Raw genomic sequence first — 22,659 nt, 5'->3', positions numbered from 1 at the left:
GGCCGTGGTTAGTGTTGATTAGATAGATTCCCTCAGCAGTTTGTGGCCGTGAGTAGTGTTGATTAGATAGATTCCCTCAACAGTTTGGGGCCGTGGTTAGTGTTGATTAGATAGATTCCCTCAGCAGTTTGGGGCCGTGGGTGGTGTTGATTAGATAGATTCCCTCAACAGTTTGGGGCCGTGGTTAGTGTTGATTAGATAGATTCCCTCAGCAGTTTGGGGCCGTGGGTGGTGTTGATTAGATAGATTCCCTCAACAGTTTGGAGCCGTGGTTAGTGTTGTTAGTGTTTGCTAGTTTTCAGAAAAGGACACTCTGGTGTTGGTATTTTTGCAACTGTCCAGAAGAGAAGCTTTTTTTACATCATTTACCACAGTTTTACAGAAGTTAACTGAAAAAATAACTAACGTTAAACCGAATACCTTGAATGATTTACCTTTATGTGACTTTATGTCGTTTCGATTTGATGTTCATTATTTCTACAAGCTCAGTAAGAAAAAATAATTGAAAAATGCACCTTTTACCCAAATGAACACCGTTTTCAATTTAAGACCAAGGCCTGAGTTTAGCCTAGATAATAATGAAGGTTAAAGTATTAACTGCCCCGTCTCACGAATTAGAGTGTTTAAACAATTATCATCTATTACATTGGGTGTGAACAGGGTTGAATAATTACATTGGGTGTGAACAGGGTTGAATAACTTGGGAAACAAGACTTTTGTTCACCGACGTATCATATTATCAAACGTCATAAAAAACAAAATAACTTGACTAAAGATAATTCAGAACACAGACTAGGGTGGCGCTGTTTAAGCAATAAGGCTCTATATGCTAGTTAAAACACATTATATATAGTTTTTTATAATATTACACCCCGCCTACGTAATTCATTGTCCTGTGATCGTTCCTTATGGTTTTACTGATTACCTTTTAAGTGATAAAACGGTACGCCAACCATATTTTAACCACTTCTATTCAGTTTCTACGAAAAATCATTTGAAATATTCGTCCCCTGATGGCACAGTAGCAAGTTTACGGACTTATAACGCTAAAATCCTGGGTTCGATTGTCCCCCAGTGGACACAGCAGATAGCTGAATGTGGTTTTGCTCTAAGAAATAAAATAAAAAAAAATACTGCCCCCCAGTGGCACAACGGTATGTCTGTGGATTTACAACGCTAAAAACCGGGTTTCGATACCCGTGGTGGGCAGAGCACAGATAGCCCATTGTGTAGCTTTGTGCTTAATTCCAAACAAACAAACAAAAAATACTTTTTATATATTTACCATCGGAGTTGTTGTTAAGATGGCGCTAAAAATGCTAAAAACAACAACATGAACACAGCGAAACATTATGTTTCTAGAAAGGGAATCTACATTCAGTTTAATCGTAATTTAATGCTGTGTTGTAAAAATTGCGTGATCAATATGGCCTATATTTTGATTCACGACTAACTGATCTTACCAACCGTTGTAATTACTCTACTAAGAGTTTCCTCTGACATCAAAGTTGTGAATGTAAAAAAATTAAATGTAAAGTGAAAATATTATTATTTTATGGTCCGGGTGTGACTTAGTGGGTTAGCGTACCCGGGTTTCACATTTCGCGACCTATTACCGTTAATTCGCGTTCCACACTTTGAGACCATGGGTGGGATACAACAGTGACGGTCAGACAAGAATAGCTAAAAAGTTGGCGGAGGGTGCTATTTCATTAGTTGCCTTACCTCTTGTTTAAAGGTTCTTAATCTTTGGTTCGTGAGAAGTTTGATTTCTTAAGGAACAGAAGCGGCAGCATAGTGTATGTATCCGATTGTGGTCAGCAAGATTGTTTGTTTGTAATTAAGCACTAAGCTACACAATGGGCTACCTGTGCTCTGCCCACCACGGATATCGAAACCCCGATTCTAGTGTTGTAAGTCCGCAGACATACCGCTGTGCCACTGGGGGGCAGGTCTGCAAGATTGTTTGTTTGTTTGTAATTAAGCACTAAGCTACACAATGGGCTATCTGTGCTCTGCCCACCACGGGTATCGAAACCCGGATACTAGCGTTGTAAGTTCGCAGACATACCGCTGTGCCACTAGGTGGGCAGGTCTGCAAGATAAAATATATCCAAGACATTCTTTATAAGTTCAAAATTAGGGGGTACCCGTTGGCTCAGTGACAAGTCAGAGGCTTATAACGCTACAATTCAGGTCTCGATTCCCTCGTTGGGCAGAGCGCAGATAGCCCATCGTGTAGCTTTGCGCTTAACAACAAACAGAGAAAATTAGAGACGATTATGCCCAGATAGCCCTTTATGTAGTCCACGGTGATTCTGAAACGTTTGTTTGTTTGTTTGATTAAGCACAAAGCTACACAATGGGTTATCTATGCTCTGCCCACCACGGGTATCGAAACCAGGATTCTAGCGTTCCAAGTCCGCAGACATACCGCTGTGCCACTGGGGGGCATTCTGAAACGACAACAAAAAATTATTAAATTACTTTAAATCTATGAAATAGTAAAACGCTTTAAATCTAAGCATGTAACATTGGTCGTTTTAAAAACAGTTATAAGTAAACAATTTAATGATCTCCATTGTTGTATAAGTACGTTTATCTGAACAATGGACACTTCTTAACAACATAGCGTATGTCTATCAAAACATAAAAGCAAGCTCTTTCACGGTGCTCTTATTTTTTCACAAACGTTTGTTTGTTTTGAATTTCGCGAAGAGCTACTCCAAAGTTATCTGCGCTAGCCGTCCCTAATTTTGAAGTGATATACTGAACTAGAGGAAAGGCGGTTAATCAACATTGCCCACCGACGACTCTTTACCAATGAATATTAGGATTAACCGTCACACTATAACGCCCCAAAGGCTGAAATGACGAGCATGTTCGGCAAAGGGTTTCTATCTCTAGCCCGTATATTATTATTCGAGCGCCCCTAACCACCAGGTCATAGTAAACCCCGCAAGCTTTCAATTACAAATTTCATTCGAGTTTTTAAACTATATATTTGCTTTTTTTTGTTCTGTACACAGTTTATTTGTAGTTAAGAACAAAGTTACACAATGGGCTATCTGTGCTCTGCCCACCACGCGTATCAAAACCCGATTTCTAACGTTGTAAGTCCGCAGACATGCCGCTGTGCCACTGGGGGGCCCAGAGGACAGACATTTGCTAAATATTCTTGATATTTATTTATTTATAATAGCCTCTCTGCGCTCTGTCAACTGCGGGATATATAATCCTGAATTTTAGTGTTTTAGCTCATAACAGTTACTTCTTACCCACCGGGGGGGGGGGGGCTAAATATTGGATGTAAAACACACCTGAAGATAATTGCTAGAACTGTAACCGAAAGTTTGTAAAATAAATGAAATAAAAAACTCTCTCTTATGATTTAATATATATATATATATATTGTGTTATGAGGTTACATCGGTATATTTAATGATATATCTTATAAGCCTACTTTCTTGAAAATTGTACGTTTGTAGACAATTATAAAAATAGAACAGGTATTAGTTAATTCTTAATAAAGTCCCCCGATGGGACAGCGGTAAGTCTATGGACTTACAACGCTAAAATCATGTGAACACAGCAGACAGCACAAAAATAACCAAATTACTCTTTGAAATAAAAATTGATATGAATTAAATTGATGTATTTCCCTTTGTATTCTTGAACCAAAGTATTTATTATAAATGTCTTTAGAAAAATCTAGGAACGTAGATTAAAATGATGAACAAAGTTATATAATTTTATTATAAAAACTGTTCTGATTCTTGTCTTTGATCTTTTCGCTTCAAAAATGTTTCTCCTAATTGGCCAGATAGAATCGTCTGTCGACTTGCAAGTAAAATCCACTAGAAGGCTAAATAACCCGTTGTAGAAATCCTACTGTGAACCAGAAACACTTGTTTAAGACCATATAAGAATTATCGTCGGTTTAATTACGTTTAAACAGAGTTTGGAATGTGGTGAAACAGTTTTAATAATATTCACAAACTAGTTATTGTTTTATAGACTGGATAATATAAGTTTTTTTAAACAAGTGTTAGAGGCGCGAGGGCGCTGCAACAAAGCCTTAGTTTCTTTCCCCAGACGATTGGAACGTCAGTAAGTAGGTATTTGACGTTACTAAGTAACTTATTAAATATTTAACAATGTCGCAATCCAACGTTCCTGTATGGTATTAATAACATGCGCGTGTCTTCAGATGATAAAGTGGGGAGAATTGGAACCTGACTTTCGTTACAGCACAGCCCACGAGTTCTAGTATATAAGATTTTGTACTAAGAAACGAAGTCTCTACACGTCTATACTTATAAACGTAACATATATCTGCAATTAAACGTTTATTTTTCTTCCTTTTTTTCAAGATGTACGCGTTTTATTCATAAACACCTGTGTCCAAGAATATACAAGACAACTTTAAGTGGTTTTGGCGTTTGGTACTTTTAACCAGAACGACATCTTATGCAACAAATAAGTTAAACGGCTAGATCAAGGACTCCAAGATTAGGGCTAGTAATCCCTAGTTAAGAACTACTGATCAGCAGGAGAGCAAATAATCAGAAACACCCTCCGCCTCCATGGCTAATAATCCCTATAGAGAGATTGAGTGACACAGTTACAACCCCCCCAACTGAAAGTGCTAAACGTGTTCAGCTGGAACCTCTGACTATACGTTTGCAGCCTGGCACGCTAACCACTGCGACACTCCCAGCCCAGATTACCAATGGTTTTACCTCTTTACGTAACTGTTCGTTATAGTGCCATTTCTCCTTCCCTCTGTTGAAGACAAACGTGTGTATTAGTTAAATATCAGTCCATACTGACTATATCATCACATTTGCCGAGAAAAGTTTGTACAATTCATAAAACAACCTCTAACACAAAAATTAAAGTCTTATTCTGTGTATTAAGCTGCATTTGGAGAAGTGTAATACCACAGTGTAACTACGCTACTGTATATAGTGCCGCCACTTCTGGCGAAGAAACAATAAAATGATTTTGGTATATAGCAATTTAGGTACGTGTTGTCTTCTTGTTCGTTTTGTTTTCATTTATATAACACGCTTTTTTCCCATGTCCACAATAAATAGGCAATACAGTTATAATACAATAATGTTTAAAAAAAAATATGGTACAACAAAAATAAGGTTATGTACTTATACAAGGTAGGGCAAAAGTTCTATAGATCTGTTGGTACAGTTGGTTTTGCACGGTTGATACTGAAGACAATTAAAACCAATATTGTTTGTTTCAGAGAATCACTTCAGGAACTAAACTATGTTCTAAATGAAACAGCTGTGTACCCTCTAGATCATAACGTTCATATTGGGTGGTGGGTGGAGTGAAGCAATGATCTGTTGAATGCAGGAGTAAAAGTTTGTTTGTTTGTTTTTGAATTCTGCGCGAAGCTACACGAGGGCTATCTGCGCTAGCCGTCCCTAATTTAGCAGTGTAAGACTAGAGGAAAGGCAACTAGTCATCACCACCTACCGCCAACTCTTGGACTACTCTTTTACCAACGAATAGTGGGATTGACCGTCACATTATAACGCCTCACGGCTGAAAGGGCGAGCATGTTTGGTGTGACCCGCAGATTGCGAGTCGAGCGCCCTAACCACCTGGCCATGCCGGGCCTAGGAGTAAAAGTAACAGACAAGAAAGAGTAAGAAATAAAGCAAGATAAAAGTAAAAACATTAACAATAAAAATAACATAATTTATAATTTATCGTTTGTACTGTCGTAACATATTCTATCACTTCTGTCGTTCGGCAGATTTTTGTTTTAAATTATTGGGTGAAAATAACGAGAAGCCTAACAGAATAGTTTATTTTTGCCTTAACGTTTAGTACAGATTATTATCACTTGTACATAGTTGTAGGCCTAAGTTCACGAATAATGTTTTTACTTTTAACAGAAATTCACTCGTGAACAGTACTAACGACGAACATACAAATAAACTTACTTGTACAATTTCACGTCTAATCGATCGATCGAGTAACTGACTATACACGATAATTAACACTGATTCAAATACTTCACAAACATCTCAATCATTGAAAGAAGTGAACTCAATTATTCACTGGTTTTCGTATTTATATCATCATTGTTTCTAGATATTTTGCAAAGTCTCTTGATCATTAACATTCGCGAACATTCTAGATATTATAGGACTACTTTTATACACCTTAAACCAGTGTCCCTAATATTTACTTTACAGCCCAGATATTGAAGTTGGTTCTTATTATCATGTAATGTATTATATCATGTTATCGCCACCATGCACGATGACAAACACAAAAATAAATACGTCAAATACAATGTTACATTTTCTAGCTTACTGTTACTTTATGTCCGACCATGTATTTTGTTAGTTCGTCTATAGATAAACGCATATTTCTGGGCTATGACAACTCTCTCTGATTTTTTAAATGTCAAACTAGTCAAGGTTCCTTCTTATTTACACGTATTTACTAAGACTTGTCTTCTCACTTGCCTCTACCACATCTAAACTTTAGGAAGAGTTTTTTTTAATAGGTAAAAACAATAATAAAGCGTGAGGCACCTAATAACCGAGGACCGAGAAGGATGTAGCGGTTAGCATGTCAGTCTGTGTATCCGTGGTTCGCGTCTTGTTACGGCCTGAAAGGAAACCGCCCTCCACATTGTGGATCTGTGGGTGTGTTATAAAAAAGGCAGGAGGGGTAAAGAGGTAATCCAATCCTCATCACGAGCCCTGAAAATGGCAAATCAAAGCTCTAGTACCACGGTTATAACAATACATAAATATAGTGTTGTAAGCTATAGTTTTTAAAGCTCTAAATTAGATGTTAGCCAGAGGACGCATGACGTTAAGACTGAAAAGTTTATATAAGTAGACCTAGAATACCTAGAATGTTCTAGATGACGTCACCAAAATCTAGTAACTTCGCCGTGACATGAGTAAAACGCGCGCATGCCATGAATCACGAGAAGAATTATGTACTCTGTAGGCTGCAACACAACATGACATATGAATCTCAAAAGCAAGAAATAAAAATATTTGTTACTCTTAATTTAAGTTTTATTGACTCTTAAAACAGAAAACTTTCGGGGACCCTGCGGAGGTATATCTGTTTGTTTGTTTGTTTTTAATTATGCACAAAGCTACACAAGGGCTATCTGTGCTCTGCCCACCACGGGTATCGAAACCCGGTTTCTAGCGTTGTAAGTCCGCAGACATACCGCTGTGCCACTGGGGGGCGAGGTATATGTAGTAAGTAAGTTTCTCCTTACGTCAGTTGTAGTACCATTAGCGAAATATTTCCGTTCGAACGTTCATTTTTAAACTTAGGCCTACAAGTTCCAACACTGTACTAGTGAAGGCAGCTCGTACAAACGTTAACGAAGAAATAAACTAATTTCCACCAAATAATGCAAAAGAACAACCCGCCCAACGAAAGAATAACGTTACGACAACAGTATTTAAAGTGAGTAAAGGACCACCCAATCTCTTACACATGTACTGCCAAATATATTTGAAGGTTATGGAAAACCCGAGAATTGCAAAATACGTCGAAAACATTCTGCACGCTTGTATATTTTTTTTCTTTTGTGTCATTAACTTATTTGATATAGTCTGACATCTAAGCCTTTGGCGAACGTGTGGGTAATGACTCGTACTAAGAAACATACTTTACTTTCAATGACTTCACATTACGCCTACTTTTCATTTGATAATGTGGTAAAACTTGTTTATATTACTGCAATGAGTGACAATTATAACATTCAATATACTTTACACGGGGCCAATTAACTATGAAGTATGGACAAACTGGAGTTGATGTTTAGGTGACTTGGGTACGCTGGGCTCGATGACTGACAAGGATACGACTAATTTGATCGAGTCTAGATTACATCAACATATTTATTATAAAAGTGCACCTGCTGTCTCCTCTGTCTGTGGACAAAACAAAATAATAATAAGATACCAGAATAAAGTATACTTTACACGATTTGTGTATCTTGTATATTTGGTGCAAGCTAGGTTTCAGAATAATAAAATCAAACTTAACTGCATCCTGGTGTTTCGGCGCTAAGTCTGAGGGCTTATAACGCTAAAAATCAGGTTTCGACACCCGCGGTTTATAGACCACAGCCAGCATAATGCTGTGAGCATTAACAACTAACAGACGAATCAAACATAAATAATGATTTAAACAGTTGGGTGAGGGATTGGACGTACTCGTAAATGACTTAACAGTAGAACCAGCAAATGTAACAACAACAACAACATAGACTCACAATCTCTGAATTTGTGTGTTAGTCTTAAACATTTCATTATTAAAACAAGGATTACTGTACAAGTTTTTAGCGCCATCTATTGACCATGTTAACAATTGAGATGCATTTTTGTTTTCTTTTGTTTCCACACTGTGATGATATTCAAAGGTAAAGAGAGAGAGTACATATTTTCAAAATATTTTTGTATATGTTTCTATTTTTCAAAACTTAAATTACCTAGCAACATTACATTTCCAGTGAGTTATAATTATCGATCTAATAACAGAGAAGCTTAATTTCTCGAATGTCGACTATCAAAACTATTTATTCTAAGAAAATATCTTTATCAAACAACAACAAAAAAATAAGTTTTTTTTTCTTTAGCTCCTGCTAACTCCAAGTCTTTTGGGAATGTAAAGTTTGTTAAACTTTTACTATATACGTAATTATAACTTTCGAAATATTTCTTCCAGTGACATGTCATGTGACGTGCTTCGGATATCAGATGTTATGCTTTATTGATATTCACCTTTTCAAAGGGCCAGAGGAAAGGGAGGGGTTATCTGGCATCCCAAGGTCTCCCTCTCAGCACGCGACTGGCGCGATAACTTCAGGCCTGCACGGGATGGGCAAGTTGAAGGCTCAAAGATAATGATTATATAGAATGTTGACTGGTCTAAAACTTGATGTTACTGGCCTTACCAAGGACGGTAAGAACTTGCTATTTTATTAATAAATTGTAAGTAAGAATTACAAACTAAGTTGACTAAAGGCTTGTTTGTTTGTAATCAAGCACAAAGCTACACAATGAGCTATATGTGCTCTGGCCACCACGGGTATCGAAACCCGGATTCTAGCGTTATAAGTCCGCAGACATACCGCTGTGCCACTGGGGGGGGCTGACTAAAGGCAGTGTCATCCTACTCTCGTCAACAGTGAAAACACTATAAGCTCTCTTAATATAACCGGGTTTCGATACCCGTGGTGCGCACAGCCATTGTGTAGCTTTGTGCTTAACTACAAACAAAAACCTTTCTTATTTTTCGGTCCCATTCTTTCTACCATAAGCTCTAGATTCCATGATTTTTCGATTGCTTATACTGCCCCCAGTGGCACAGCGATATGTCTGTGGACTTATACTATTAGAACTGGCTTCGATACCCGTGTTGGGCAGAGCACAGAAAGCCCAATGTGTAGCTTTGTGCTCAACTACAAACAAACAAACCATTGCTTATACAATTAATTATGCTTAACCCCTAGCGGCTCAGCAGTACGTCCGAAGGCTTATAACACTAAAAATCAGACTTCGATACACGTGGTGGGCTCAGCACAGATAAACCACTGTGTAGCTTTGCGCTTAAAACAACCAAACACATAAAAATTATGTTTGTCTTCTGTGTACTGGCCTGGTGATCAGGGAGCTCGACTTGGAATCAGCGGATTCGAACTCGCTCACCGAATATACTCGCCCTTTCAGCTGTTGGGGCGTTATAAATGACGGTCAATCCCACTTTCCGTTGATAAAGAATAGCTCAGTACCTGCCTTCCCTCTAGTCTATCACTTCTAAATTAGGAGCAGATAGCCTTCGAGTAGTTTTGGAAGAAATTAAACAAACATTTCTGTGTGCTCGTAGAATTTTACGGAGGTGAGCCCAAACTCCAAGATGGCGTCCAAGGTGTGTGTCGTTTTACAAAAACTACCAATTAACTCACAGTTTAATACTGTATTGTATTTAGTACGACCATGGTTCCGCCGGTAAAGGTATCGTCAGGTACAGACTGAAGTGTTTTATAGCAGGGTTTATGTTTAAACGAAGAACTGGAAGTGGTCTTGACATTCACCTCGATACAAGTGGGGAAGAGCTTAAGCTGGTTTGTTCGTTTAGAACTTTTTCTGCATTTGGTTTTAGACATCTATTTACCTCTAAAAAATCCTAGAAATCTAGTTTTTTACCCTTTTCACGGATTTCTCAGTTTTTTCTGGATCAAATTAGTGTTTAGTTTCAATAAGGTGGGATGCAAATGTTGAATCCAGTTTCCTTAATTTACAGCTTCTAGAAAGTTCCTCTTTCTCTAGATCATCCTGTTTGACTTATTTGACGTTTTGTCTGAAATCCGTGGATCTGTATGGACAACTCGAGAAAGCAAAATAAATATATATATTAATTTGGTAACTCTTAAAGTTGCATAGCTTTGTGCTTACAAACAAAACTGAAATTTCAAGTGAATAATATGTATATATATGTAGGCATATGACTATTTCTTAACGATGTGTATTGTACTTAATTAGTAGCCAATATCTGTTCCAGAATTTGAATCTGAGTCCAGCTCTGGCTCTCGGATGTCAAAAGACAATGGACATTTGCAGCTTCCTCGAGAACATCTTTAGTTTCTACACTGACATCCTGTCTTGTAGCTGTCATTGCTAGAACTACAGATGGTACTGGATGAGCATCCATCATGTTTGTGTTCTTGAGGCACCCCCAACTGTTTGACTGACATCCTGTCTTGTAGCCGTAAGAGGTCATTGTAAGGACTGCAGATGGTACTGGCTGAGAATCCATCATTTCCAACCTGAAATCTGTAAGAGCCCATCCAAGTTCATTAGGAGATGGTTATATGCTTGTAAATTTATTCTTTTTACTTTTTCTACTCAGTGCATCTTGACATTGGAACATTTTCTGTGGATCTCATGTACTGGATTCAAACATTTCATTGACACTCTAAGTGTTATACGTTTTTACTTTGACACTGACACTACAAAAGATGCAAATTTCTGCCTCAAATCATGTCAAGTGGTCATTCGACGCACCAAGACTTATTCCTAGTGAAGTAACGGCATTAAAGAAAGTAGCATCATTCTGGAACAACCAGAGCACTCCAGATTTTCCTCATCTGTCGAAGGCACTGATTCTAGGCAGACTTTCATGATTGAAGGATGAGTATTAAACGTTATTATTATATTAAATCATGCTGAAAATAATCAAATATTAGTTTGTTTGTTTGTTTGGAATTAAGCACAAAGCTACACAATGGGCTATCTGTGCTCTGCCCACCACGGGTTTCGAAACTCGGTTTCTAGCGTTGTAAGTCCGCAGACATACCGCTGTGCCACTGGGGGGCTCAAATGTTAGTCCAAACTGCTCAGGTCATTAGCCCTAGTTAAACTGAATGGGTGACTACTTTATCTACAGTTTACGTTCTTCATTAGCCCTAGTTAAACTGAATGGATGACTAAGTTTAACTAGGGCTAATGACGAACGTAAACTGTACATATAGGAATGGGTGACTACTTTATCTACAGTTTACGTTCTTCATTAGCCCTAGTTAAACTGAATGGGTGACTACTTTATGTACAGTTTACGTTCGTTATTAGCCCTAGTTAAACTGAATGGATGACTTCTATATGTACAGTTTAGGTTCGTCATTAGCCCTAGTTAAACTGAATGGGTGACTACTTTATGTACAGTTTACGTTCTTCATTAGCCATAGTTAAACTGAATGGATGATTACTTTATGTACAGTTTACGTTCGTCATTAGCCCTAGTTAAACTGAATGGATGACTTCTATATGTACAGTTTACGTTCTTCATTAGCCATAGTTAAACTGAATGGATGATTACTTTATGTACAGTTTACGTTCTTTATTAGCCCTAGTTAAACTGAATGGGTGACTACTTTATCTACAGTTTACGTTCTTCATTAGCCCTAGTTAAACTGAATGGATGACTAATATATGTACAGTTTACATTCTTCATTAGCCCTAGTTAAACTGAATGGGTGACTACTATATGTACAGTTTAGGTTCGTCATTAGCCCTAGTTAAACTGAATGGATGATTACTTTATGTACCTGACTACTTTATGTACAATTTACGTTCTTCATTAGCCCTAGTTAAACTGAATGGATGACTACTATATGTACAGTTTACGTTCTTCTTTAGCCCTAGTTAAACTGAATGGGTGACTACTTTATCTACAGTTTACGTTCTTCATTAGCCCTAGTTAAACTGAATGGGTGACTACTTTATCTACAGTTTACGTTCTTAATTAGCCCTAGTTAAACTGAATGGGTGACTACTATATGTACAGTTTACGTTCTTCATTAGCCCTAGTTAAACTGAATGGGTGACTACTTTATCTACTAATGACGAACGTAAACTAGTTTAACTAGGGCACAAGTGTATGAGGTGGTGGGTGAGCCAACCAATCGAAGAACTGCGACAATTTCCTGAGCAATAATTGTAGCCCCAGTAAACGTCTGAACTAATGACATCATGAAATCAACTTTTGAGAAATTGTGATATATCCCCACTTTTTTTTTCCAAAAATAACTGAAATGTTAAGGTTTTTCAAGTGTTCTTTTGATACAAGTTTTAATAACATTTGTTTTGGGTAAAATGAAATAAAAGATCGAAACTTGAGCCCCAGTTGTCGATGTTTAGCCTCCTATCGGTAATAAATAAATTGCCGCTCGTTCATAGACAGCTTGTCAATAGACGAAAGAAAGACAGAAATGCGTAGAGTTTACAACAATTTTCAAACATACATTGTTGCTGTTAGTAGTGGGGTAGGTGATGGCCAGTTGGTCCTCCTTCTCCAGCGCCTACGCTGGTATTTCTTCGAAACACAAGTTCAAGATTTACTGTACTGAACTGACACTAACAGGCTATCGTATTCACTAACCCTATTACCAATCCAACCAATATTCACTAATCAATAAACAATCTCTACAACCTACCCTTACTTAACTCGCCTTTTTGTACTTTTCAAGTCATTTTCTAAACTTAAAAAAATTCAAAGGTTGAGTCACGTGCATATTATGAGACCTCAACACTCTTTCTGGCGCAACAACAATATAAACGTCTAGGTCTAAAGAAAAAAATAACCTAAAACACTGCCTCTTCTCTGCAATGTGAAGTCCTGTTACACAAAAATGGCCAATTAATTTTAAACTCCCATAATTTACAATAACAGAACCCTAACAAACAACAATAACAACACTGATATTCATAAATATCGACAATACAATAGTTTGTTAAATATGTGGAACAAGTACTATCTTCATCTTCTTTCTTAACTTGTTTACTGTCCCTAAAATGTCCAGTCATCAAATCCTTCTGGCGGTTTCTGTGGCTTATGGTACAAATGTAGGGTGACTTCTTGTCCCTTCATCCATACTTGTTGTCATACAAATTGGTGAGTTCTGTCCAGGTAAATGGTCGAGGGAATCCACTGATGTTTCTATTCCTGGTGATACTCTGGAAGTGATCTCGACTGGGCCTTCAGCAGGCTCACTTACTTCTGGTGAAGTCTTCTCGGAAGTTAACCATTTGGACATTCTTTCATCGACCTGCTTCCAAAGACAATCGCTATGGGTGCCCTTTAGTTTTGACCACCTGTTTTTCCGTGTTCTGCATTAGATTGCACGTGTCCATTACATTGTGCTTCCATCCTTGTTACTACTGGAAGTCCAACCTCTAGTTATGTAAATGTCAAGCAATTCGTGGGATTTCCTTGTCATATGTTGTAAAAATGTTTGGCGCAACTCGAACCTCCCACCCGTGTTTCCACATGAAGTCTATTCTCCTACATCTATTATCCACAGATCATGTTGTGTAGGGGGGAGCTTCCCCCTTTCTTTTTTTTCTGGAACTTTATGAACTCTGGCTGTTCGCACCAATCCATCTTTTTTACTTCGTATCTGTGAAAGATTTCTCAGTTTTCATAACCAGATCAGTCCAAACAATGGTGACGTTAAAACAGTGCCTATTTCCATCAATAAACCTATTGACTCACGGACTGGTTTCTACAAGTAAGGCACTGTTCATCAAATTTGGAGTGGGTGCAATATCCTAATCTTCTCGTAATCATCCGTTTGGTTTGTCAACTGTAGTTGATAAATCACGATCTCGGATGTAATGTCTTTGTTTTCCAATCATTATCAATATTTTTGGTAATAGTTTCGGTTTTCTAGCGACTTTAGTGTACAGTATTTCCTTCGAAGTTGCAATTGAAATGCTTTGTGTTCAGTGACTTACTTCCTCCATTCTGGTTGAACAGTTATCTAATTAAATCTTTCTGGATCTCTAGCACTTCATTGAAGCACAAACTCAAAATTCACTGTACTGAATTTACTAGCAGTAACAAACGAACACATTCGCCGACTCAATAACCAACCCAGAGACTCCTCAATCAACAATCTCTACAGCCTACTCTTACCTAATTCGTATTTCTATACCTTCGAAGTATATTCTGACCTTTCAAGAAAAAAATCCAAACGTTAAGCCTCGCGCTCCTCACGTTTTATCAACACTCCCTCTGGCGAAACAACAATAAAAAATTCTAAACTAAAAAAAACATAGCCTACAACGATACACAACTGTTTGGGGAAAAGGGTTTATAGCAAACTAAAAGGTAGTTTCGGGTGTTTAATAATTTGTCATGGTTGAACAACATAGCCTACAACGATACATAACTATTTGGGGAAAAGGGTTTATAGCAAACTAAAAGGTAGTTTCGGGTGTTTAATAATTTGTCATGGTTGAACAACATAGCCTACAACGATACATAACTATTTGGGGAAAAGGGTTTATAGCAAACTAAAAGGTAGTTTCGGATGTTTAACAACACACAAAGGGAACTTAACTTTTGATATTAAGAATCAACAGTAAAGATTCTATTACACCTTTTTACCCCAACTAGAACAGTTACTCTTGCTAATAAATACTAGTAAAATAACTGGTTTTCTATTTGAAAAGAATGTAGTTTCCTTTATTCAACAAACAAACGAGAACAATCGGATAACTGATAGATGTATGATTTTAAAATGGCATCTTCCTTGTTAGACATGCATTACAATTGAAAGGTACCCATAAATACGTATTAAAGGCCTATGCATTATTGGATTTGTCCTTGGGCCAGACGAGACGTAAAGGGCCAAAATAACGAAAAATAAAATAATATTTGTTTATTTCATGTACATAATGGAATTTTTCTACCCAACGAGGGGAGGAACGGTTCAAGGTGAACTTGTCAGATTTCATTTCATCCCGCCAAATGGCACAGTAGGAGTGAGTTTAATGTCAGTTGATATTGTACTTTACAAAGACCTTGAAACTAATGGGAAGTTTTAATTGATTTATCACTGCATTCTTGCTTATCGGGAGCAAAAAAATGCTGCGAAGCACCGAGTGTTTAAAAGATTGTTCAGTCTGACAAGAGAGGCTGTTTAGAACCGTAACGCTTTCATTTATCACAAACTTTGCATTGGACATAATGTTTTAAATCCACCTCTTTGTCAGTCGTTTTATGTCATTTTTGTTGTCGTTCTGTCGTCCATTTTGTTTAGGAAACGTCAATAACTTATCACGAAAGTTTTAATACTCATAAAACAAAACTGTCGTCCAGTTTTATTTGCTGTTTCTTTAAAAATTACAATACAGTTAAAATTGATGAGACTCCTTCGGCTGAAAAGTAATTATTATCTTCTTCTTTGGGCAGTTTTAATAATTTCTTTGAATTTGAAGTGAAAGATAGAAACAACGGTTTTTCTAATAATTAGATGAAACAAGGTAACATCTTAAATTCAATTTTAGTTGCATGTTTTCTTCTGATTGAAAATTAAACATTTTGAGCGTTATTAAATTTTAATGTACGTATGGATAAGGTTATTAATCTTTCGTTGTACCAGTTTGGGGAATGTTTTTATAAGTCAGGTTGAAATAGTTGTCACCAATATTACGTCAGAACGAAACTTAGTTTGTAGTAAAGTGTTAGTTTACCGACTTTATCTAGTAAGAAAAAAAAATAACCTAACTTTAGACAAACCCATTTAACTCTCAAGTACCGAGTTGGTTTTATATTTCAAGAAAATGTTTTGTAGGTACAATGGGATGATTGGAATACTCTGGTCAAAACATTATCAAACACACTACGTACAAAATCCTCCTAGAAGCCACTTCGTTGTCCATTAGTGATAGCTGTATCTAAAGATTCTAGGGAGTGTACCACCGCCTCCTGGTGATAGTTGTGCTTTAACTAAAGGATACTAAGAACACTTGGAACATTTAGAACTCTCTCTTCGTAATAACCTTTTGTAGGTTACCAAACTGACTTCTGGTGGTAGCCATGCTAATACCTCCTAAAGGATACTAAGAACACCTGGAACATGTAGAACTATCTCTTGGTAATAACCTTTTGTAGGTTACCAAACTGACCCCTGGTGATAGCCATGCTAATACCTCCTAAAGGATACTAAGAACACCTGGAACATGTAGAACTATCTCTTGGTAATAACCTTTTGTAGGTTACCAAACTGACCCCTGGTGATAGCCATGCTAATACCTCCTAAAGGATACTAAGAACACCTGGAACATTTAGAACTATCTCTTGGTAATAAGCTTTTGGAGGTTACCAAACTGACCCCCCTAAATTATCCATCGACAATTGGCAATCGCTGTGCTACCACCAAGTTTCAAACTGATCCCTGGTGGTAGTGATACTAAAAACCTCGTGACATTCGACAATGGTAATGTATATAACTTCTAGGAGGCACCGAAGTAACTATTAACGGTGGTTATCAAAAGCATTTAGAATATACTGAACAAATCAGTGAAATCCTGTTAATGTTTGGTCAAATGTCCTTTAAAGGGCGTTGTTAAATTTAAAAATACGTGTATGTCAACACGTGTTACTTATTGCCTAGGAGTTATGTTTTTACCATGTCAACACAAGTTAACACGTGTTACCTATTGCCTAGGAGTTATGTTTTACCATGTCAACACAAGTTAACACGTGTTACCTATTCATGGTAAAACATAACTCCTAGGCTCAACACAAGTTAATACGTGTTACCTACTGCCTAGGAGTTATGTTTTACGATGTCAACACAAGTTAATACGTGTTACCTACTGCCTAGGCTTTATGTTTTACCATGTCAATACAAGTTAACACGTGTTACCTAGGAGTTATGTTTTTACCATGTCAACACAAGTTAACACGTGTTACCTATTGCCTAGGAGTTATGTTTTTACCATGTCAACACAAGTTAACACGTGTTACCTATTGCCTAGGAGTTATGTTTTTACCATGTCAACACAAGTTAACACGTGTTACCTACTGCCTAGGCTTTATGTTTTACCATGTCAACACAAGTTAACACGTGTTACCTACTGCCTAGGAGTTATGTTTTAATATCTCAACACAAGTTAACACGTGTTACCTACTGCCTGGGAGTTATGTTTTACCATGTCAACACAAGTTAACACGTGTTACCTACTGCCTAGGCTTTATGTTTTACCATGTCAACACAAGTTAACACGTGTTACCTATTGCCAAGGAGTTATGTTTTACCATGTCAATACAAGTTAACACGTGTTACCTACTGCCTAGGAGTTATGTTTTACCATAGTCAACACAAGTTAACACGTGTTACCTACTGCCTAGGAGTTATGTTTTACCATGTCAACACAAGTTAACACGTGTTACCTACTGCCTAGGAGTTATGTTTTACCATGTCAACACAAGTTAACACGTGTTACCTATTGCCAAGGAGTTATGTTTTACCATGTCAATACAAGCTAACACGTGTTACCTACTGACTAGGCTTTATGTTTTTACTAAAACAAACTTCACTAAATAAGATGTTATTGTATTTTACATCAACAGGAGATTTTTAACGATCTTTAACTTAATACATCCTAGTGCTGATGTCGTACAATACATCCTAGTGCTGATGTCGTACAATACATCCTAGTGCTGATGTCGTACAATACATCCTAGTGCTGATGTCGTACAATACATCCTAGTGCTGATGTCGTACAATACATCCTAGTACTGATGTTGTACAATACATCCTAGTACTGATGTTGTACAATACATCCTAGTACTGATGATGTACAATACATCCTAGTACTGATGATGTACAATACATCCACTGTGTTAGACATATTCTATTACCCTAAGAATATCCTACTTTACGTGGACAACAAGCGGTCCGTAAATACAAGAGGACTCACTGTTCTACTTATAGGTGTAATACTATCTATCACGTTCTACACTTACAATCTCATATAACACTAAAAACTGGGTTTCGATACCCGCGGTGTGCACAATTAGCGAATTGTGTAGCTTTGTGCTTAACAACGAAAAGAAAACAAAGGTATGTGTAATTCCATGTTTAAACAGCTCCCTCTAGCGGTAAGTCTCCTCAGTATTGACTAACTCCAATTCACAAGTTAAAAAAAGAAGGGGGGACCAGCTGTTGTACATAGAATATCCAGATTTTTCTACTAGTTTTAAGTTCATTGGTAATAATTGGTGGCACGATAAACATACTGCAAAACTATTTATTTAGTAAACAGAAAAAAAACAACCCCATTTTGTCAAAGTAAAAGATATATACATACACACTTCATACCTACTTTAGTTGAACCTTAGCACTGGTACGTAGTTATATATGTTCTGGTACACACAACAGAAACTACACCTGCAAGTCATCTGAAACTACTAATAACGCAGGTTTAAAAATCATGTGGTATATACAGCTGTAACTGTTTCTGGGTTGGTTCATCTTGTATTTGGGATATGTATATAACAAAGTGGCTTTTACACCATTAGAAACCATTGCCAGTTACCACGCATAACGAACTATCGGTAATGTGTCTGACACAAAAATCAAATCCCAAATTCTAGCATTATATGCCCTCAAGCTTACCGCTAAGCAACCGGAAGACGAAAAGTAATGGACGCTACGTTGTTATATAATTAGTTCATCTGTTAAAAATTGAGCCTTTGTTACTGGGTGATGCATTAACTTATTATAAGGCTAACGAAGTGTATGTAAACTTTAGCATTAACTTGTCCTAAGCCTAACAAAGTGTATCTAAACTTTAGCATTAACTTTTCCTAAGCCTAACAAAGTGTATCTAAACTTTAGCATTAACTTGTCCTAAGCCTAACGAAGTGTATGTAAACTTTTGCATTAACTTGTCCTAAGCCTAACGAAGTGTATCTAAACCTTACCATTAACTTGTCCTAAGCCTAACGAAATGCATGTAGACCTTACATCGCATTAATGGAAACTGTCTCATCCAGATTATTCTAGTTTTGTAAAATCTGTAAATTAATTATATTTGTGGATATCGTAATATTTCACACCTTCGTATCATAAAACTTACACGTGCCGAAAGAAAAAAAAAACTCTACCAACTATGTAAGGTTTTTTGTTTTTTTATTATGACACTTAGACTTGGACATCGTTATTTACGCATATATGAACATATCTTGTTGTGACTTAATATTAAGTTTAAAGATAAGCCATATTATATTCAAATACGTCTTTCAAAGTATCTAAATATAAAGATAAAAAAAACCTTAAATTAATAGTTAAACCTAAGTGATAGCATAATAATCGTGTAGTAATGATGACTATCAACCAATATTTTTTTCTATCTTCTCATCAGATTGAAATTATCATTACAAACAATTCATAGAAGTGAAGAAAATGGCTTCTATGCTAATCTTTCTTTTCTTTGCTTCTAGTTGCAGCACCTTTATAAGAGCATACCTAGTTCTTCAAAAATTATTTAGAAGTTCCCTTTTATACCGTTAGGGTTTCTTCCATGACACTTACGTTAAGTAGTTGAAGAGAAGTCAGCTATGACAAAACTGTTTTAATACAAGTTTAAAAGATTTTAATATTTGTTTTTGATCCAAGAACATTGAATTTATCATATAACCTTAGAGTGGCCCGACATCAGGCTGTCTTGACAGCAGGCCAGTAGTAATTATAATTTCGGCCCGACATCAGGCTGTCTTGACAGCAGGCCAGTAGTAATTATAATTTCGGCCCGACATCAGGCTGTCTTGACAGCAGGCCAGTAGTAATTATAATTTCGGCCCGACATCAGGTTGTCTTGACAGCAGGCCAGTAGTAATTAATAATCATTTCTGATCAGAGCAAGCTACTTACTCAGAGCGAAAATAAAAACAACAACCCGGTAACTAATTAAATATTCTTTATTATATAAAGATTAGAATGTATCGTTATGGTGTGAATAACTTCTTCAAGATGGCGAAGCAATACTACAATCATCTATATTTGTCATAAGACATTAGTGTTAACCCTATTATATTTTCTTTATCTTGTCCATTAGGGATTTTCAAGAATTCTTCCAAGTGCATAGATAAATAATGCAACGTTAAAAATATAATAGGCCTAATACTAATGTCTTATGACAAGTATATTTAATTATAATGTATTATTTTATTGGTTGGGTACCCTCGCTGTTATCGATATGTTCGGCCGTAAACCCAATAATACCTCACGAGGTTCGGCCAGCTTTACAAGATGCCTATCGGTTTAGTGTTCGCTTACTGTCCCATCCGTCCAAATTCGATCCCCTGTAGGCTTAACTTATAAATCACAAATTCTTTAAACAGAACACTAACACCCAAAGTGCATGCGCGTGTGTAAGTATAAGCCTACCGATTCCCTTGTTGGATATATAGTGAATAAAAATATACTTCACTTACGAAAGTCGTCATCTCAAGAAAACAATGGTTATATATAACCTCACGGAGGACGGTAACCGTATGTCAAATTCAAGGTCAACCTTAAATTCTAGGCTTAAAAACAAAACATCCACCAGAAGAACTAATGGAATGACTGTGGTTCAACATAATTTGTATTGTTTTTTTCTCTTGTCATTGAAATGAAATAATCCCCCCCTCCCCTTTAAACGCATGATAGCAATACAAAAGATTGGTTAACATTTTTTTTATTTGTAGGGGTAGACGTGATATTAATAAAGGTATTGTTCAGTTGAGGCATTATAAGAAAAAGTTTTGAGACGCTCTCTTACAGCTTCGTGCTTTTTTTTTAAGGGTTAACTGACTTATACTAACAACTATTTAAATACTTTAGTAAGCCTTCGGACGCGACTTTAACAACAATATCTTTAACCAGTGTAAGAAAACAACTACGTTATTATAAAACTACATTTCAAAACGTCATAGTCATGAAGGTTCTCACTCGAGTTATCTTGAGTTGTCAGCTTTTTTGCCTGTTATTTACTAATTGTAGAGGTCACTGGCTGTCCAATAATTCTCAAGTATCACAACATAACGGTTGGATAAATACAAATGACTGAGAAAAAACGTTATTAGCGTTGTGTAGTCCAATCCTGGTTGCCAGATAAATAATCCTACTGTCAGTTTCTTTAATATTTAATACATATTCTTCCAAGAATTCACTCCCACTCTCCCACGTACATTTCTCGAGGAGGATAATGATGATGAGACGGTGCTCGAAGTCTGTTGTAAGTGCGACTGTATTCCTCCTCGCTGGAAATTAGTTCCTCAGAACCTGGAGCACAGAAAACACTGTTAAGTCGATTGTATGTTGTTAACGTCAATATGAATATAACCCGATTGTTACTACATTTTGTTAGAGAAACGTAAATCTCTTAATCTACAAAGTGTAGCCACAAAAAGACACGATGATTACGTGTTAAAATAAAACGTAAAAAATACAGTTTTTATGGAAAACATCCTGTCCAGTACATATTACAAGAATGTGTGATAAAAATGTAATGTTAACGGTTATGTATAAGAGTTCTTAAAGATCACGTTAACCGTAGACGTTCATTAGTTTTTATACTTTTACTTTAATTTGTCTATTGTGGCACAAAATTGGGGGCGTGTAAGAAGAGCATTTAAGATGTATCCTTTGTCTTCCTTACGTCGTTGCCCAATGAGCTTTTCGTTCAATACTAGAACTCGTTATTTCGGTTGGACGATGATAAACAAAACACTATGAATCGCTATTTATGTATCTAATATATTATACTAATGTAGAAAAACAACATATACAGTTAAGTTGATTGTTATAACAATATTTCGCTTTTTTTGTTTCAAATAGTTCGTTGGTTTTCAGTGTTAAAATTTAAAGTGTGTCATACTGTTTATGTAAATAGCGTTTTTATAGAGACTTTTATCTCTTGTTGTCCACCAACCCAATTGATTAGTTCTGGTATCGAACGAAAAGCTCCTGCAATAGCGATTTCTGGAAGACGAAATATCGATTTTAAATGTTATTTTTGACACCTCTGATTTTGAGCTTCGGCAGAAAAATAATGAGAAATGTGAAAAAAAAATCACCAGCAGTTAATTTGACTTTTTTGTAATAGTTTGTAGGCTATTTTTAGGTTTCTAACAGTTCGACGACTTTTGGCGTTTATACTATAACTTTTAACGAATATAGCAGCTGTAAGTAGACCATGAACGTGCATCGTTTCCCCAGACAAAGTCATATCCAAATCATTAAGGATTTCCTCGATATCGTTGATAATAATGTGTTTAATGAAGTACGCAATATTACTCAAAAAA

At 36.6% G+C, this 22,659-nt stretch overlaps 1 protein-coding gene and 1 long non-coding RNA gene across 2 annotated transcripts in view; both read right to left on the bottom strand.

Annotated features, from left to right (window-relative positions):
* Positions 1-16,220, bottom strand: part of LOC111089381 — a 21,258-nt gene extending 5,038 nt beyond the window's left edge. Inside the window, exon 1 of the long non-coding RNA XR_002613660.1 lies at positions 16,206-16,220. This is a non-coding gene — a long non-coding RNA (uncharacterized LOC111089381). The remainder of the gene's footprint in view (positions 1-16,205) is intronic.
* Positions 16,221-20,271: 4,051 nt separating this feature from the next.
* Positions 20,272-22,659, bottom strand: part of LOC111089380 — a 15,379-nt gene continuing 12,991 nt past the window's right edge. The window contains exon 8 of the mRNA XM_022401787.1: positions 20,272-21,637. Coding sequence (XP_022257495.1) covers positions 21,522-21,637 — 116 coding nt within the window. The 3' untranslated portion in view covers positions 20,272-21,521. The remainder of the gene's footprint in view (positions 21,638-22,659) is intronic.

The sequence above is a fragment of the Limulus polyphemus genome, unplaced genomic scaffold (genome assembly GCF_000517525.1).
Source record: "Limulus polyphemus unplaced genomic scaffold, Limulus_polyphemus-2.1.2 Scaffold6089, whole genome shotgun sequence".
NCBI lineage: Eukaryota > Metazoa > Arthropoda > Merostomata > Xiphosura > Limulidae > Limulus > Limulus polyphemus.
The sequence above is the reverse complement of the archived record's forward strand: the minus strand, read 5'-3'. Positions and strand labels throughout refer to the sequence as shown.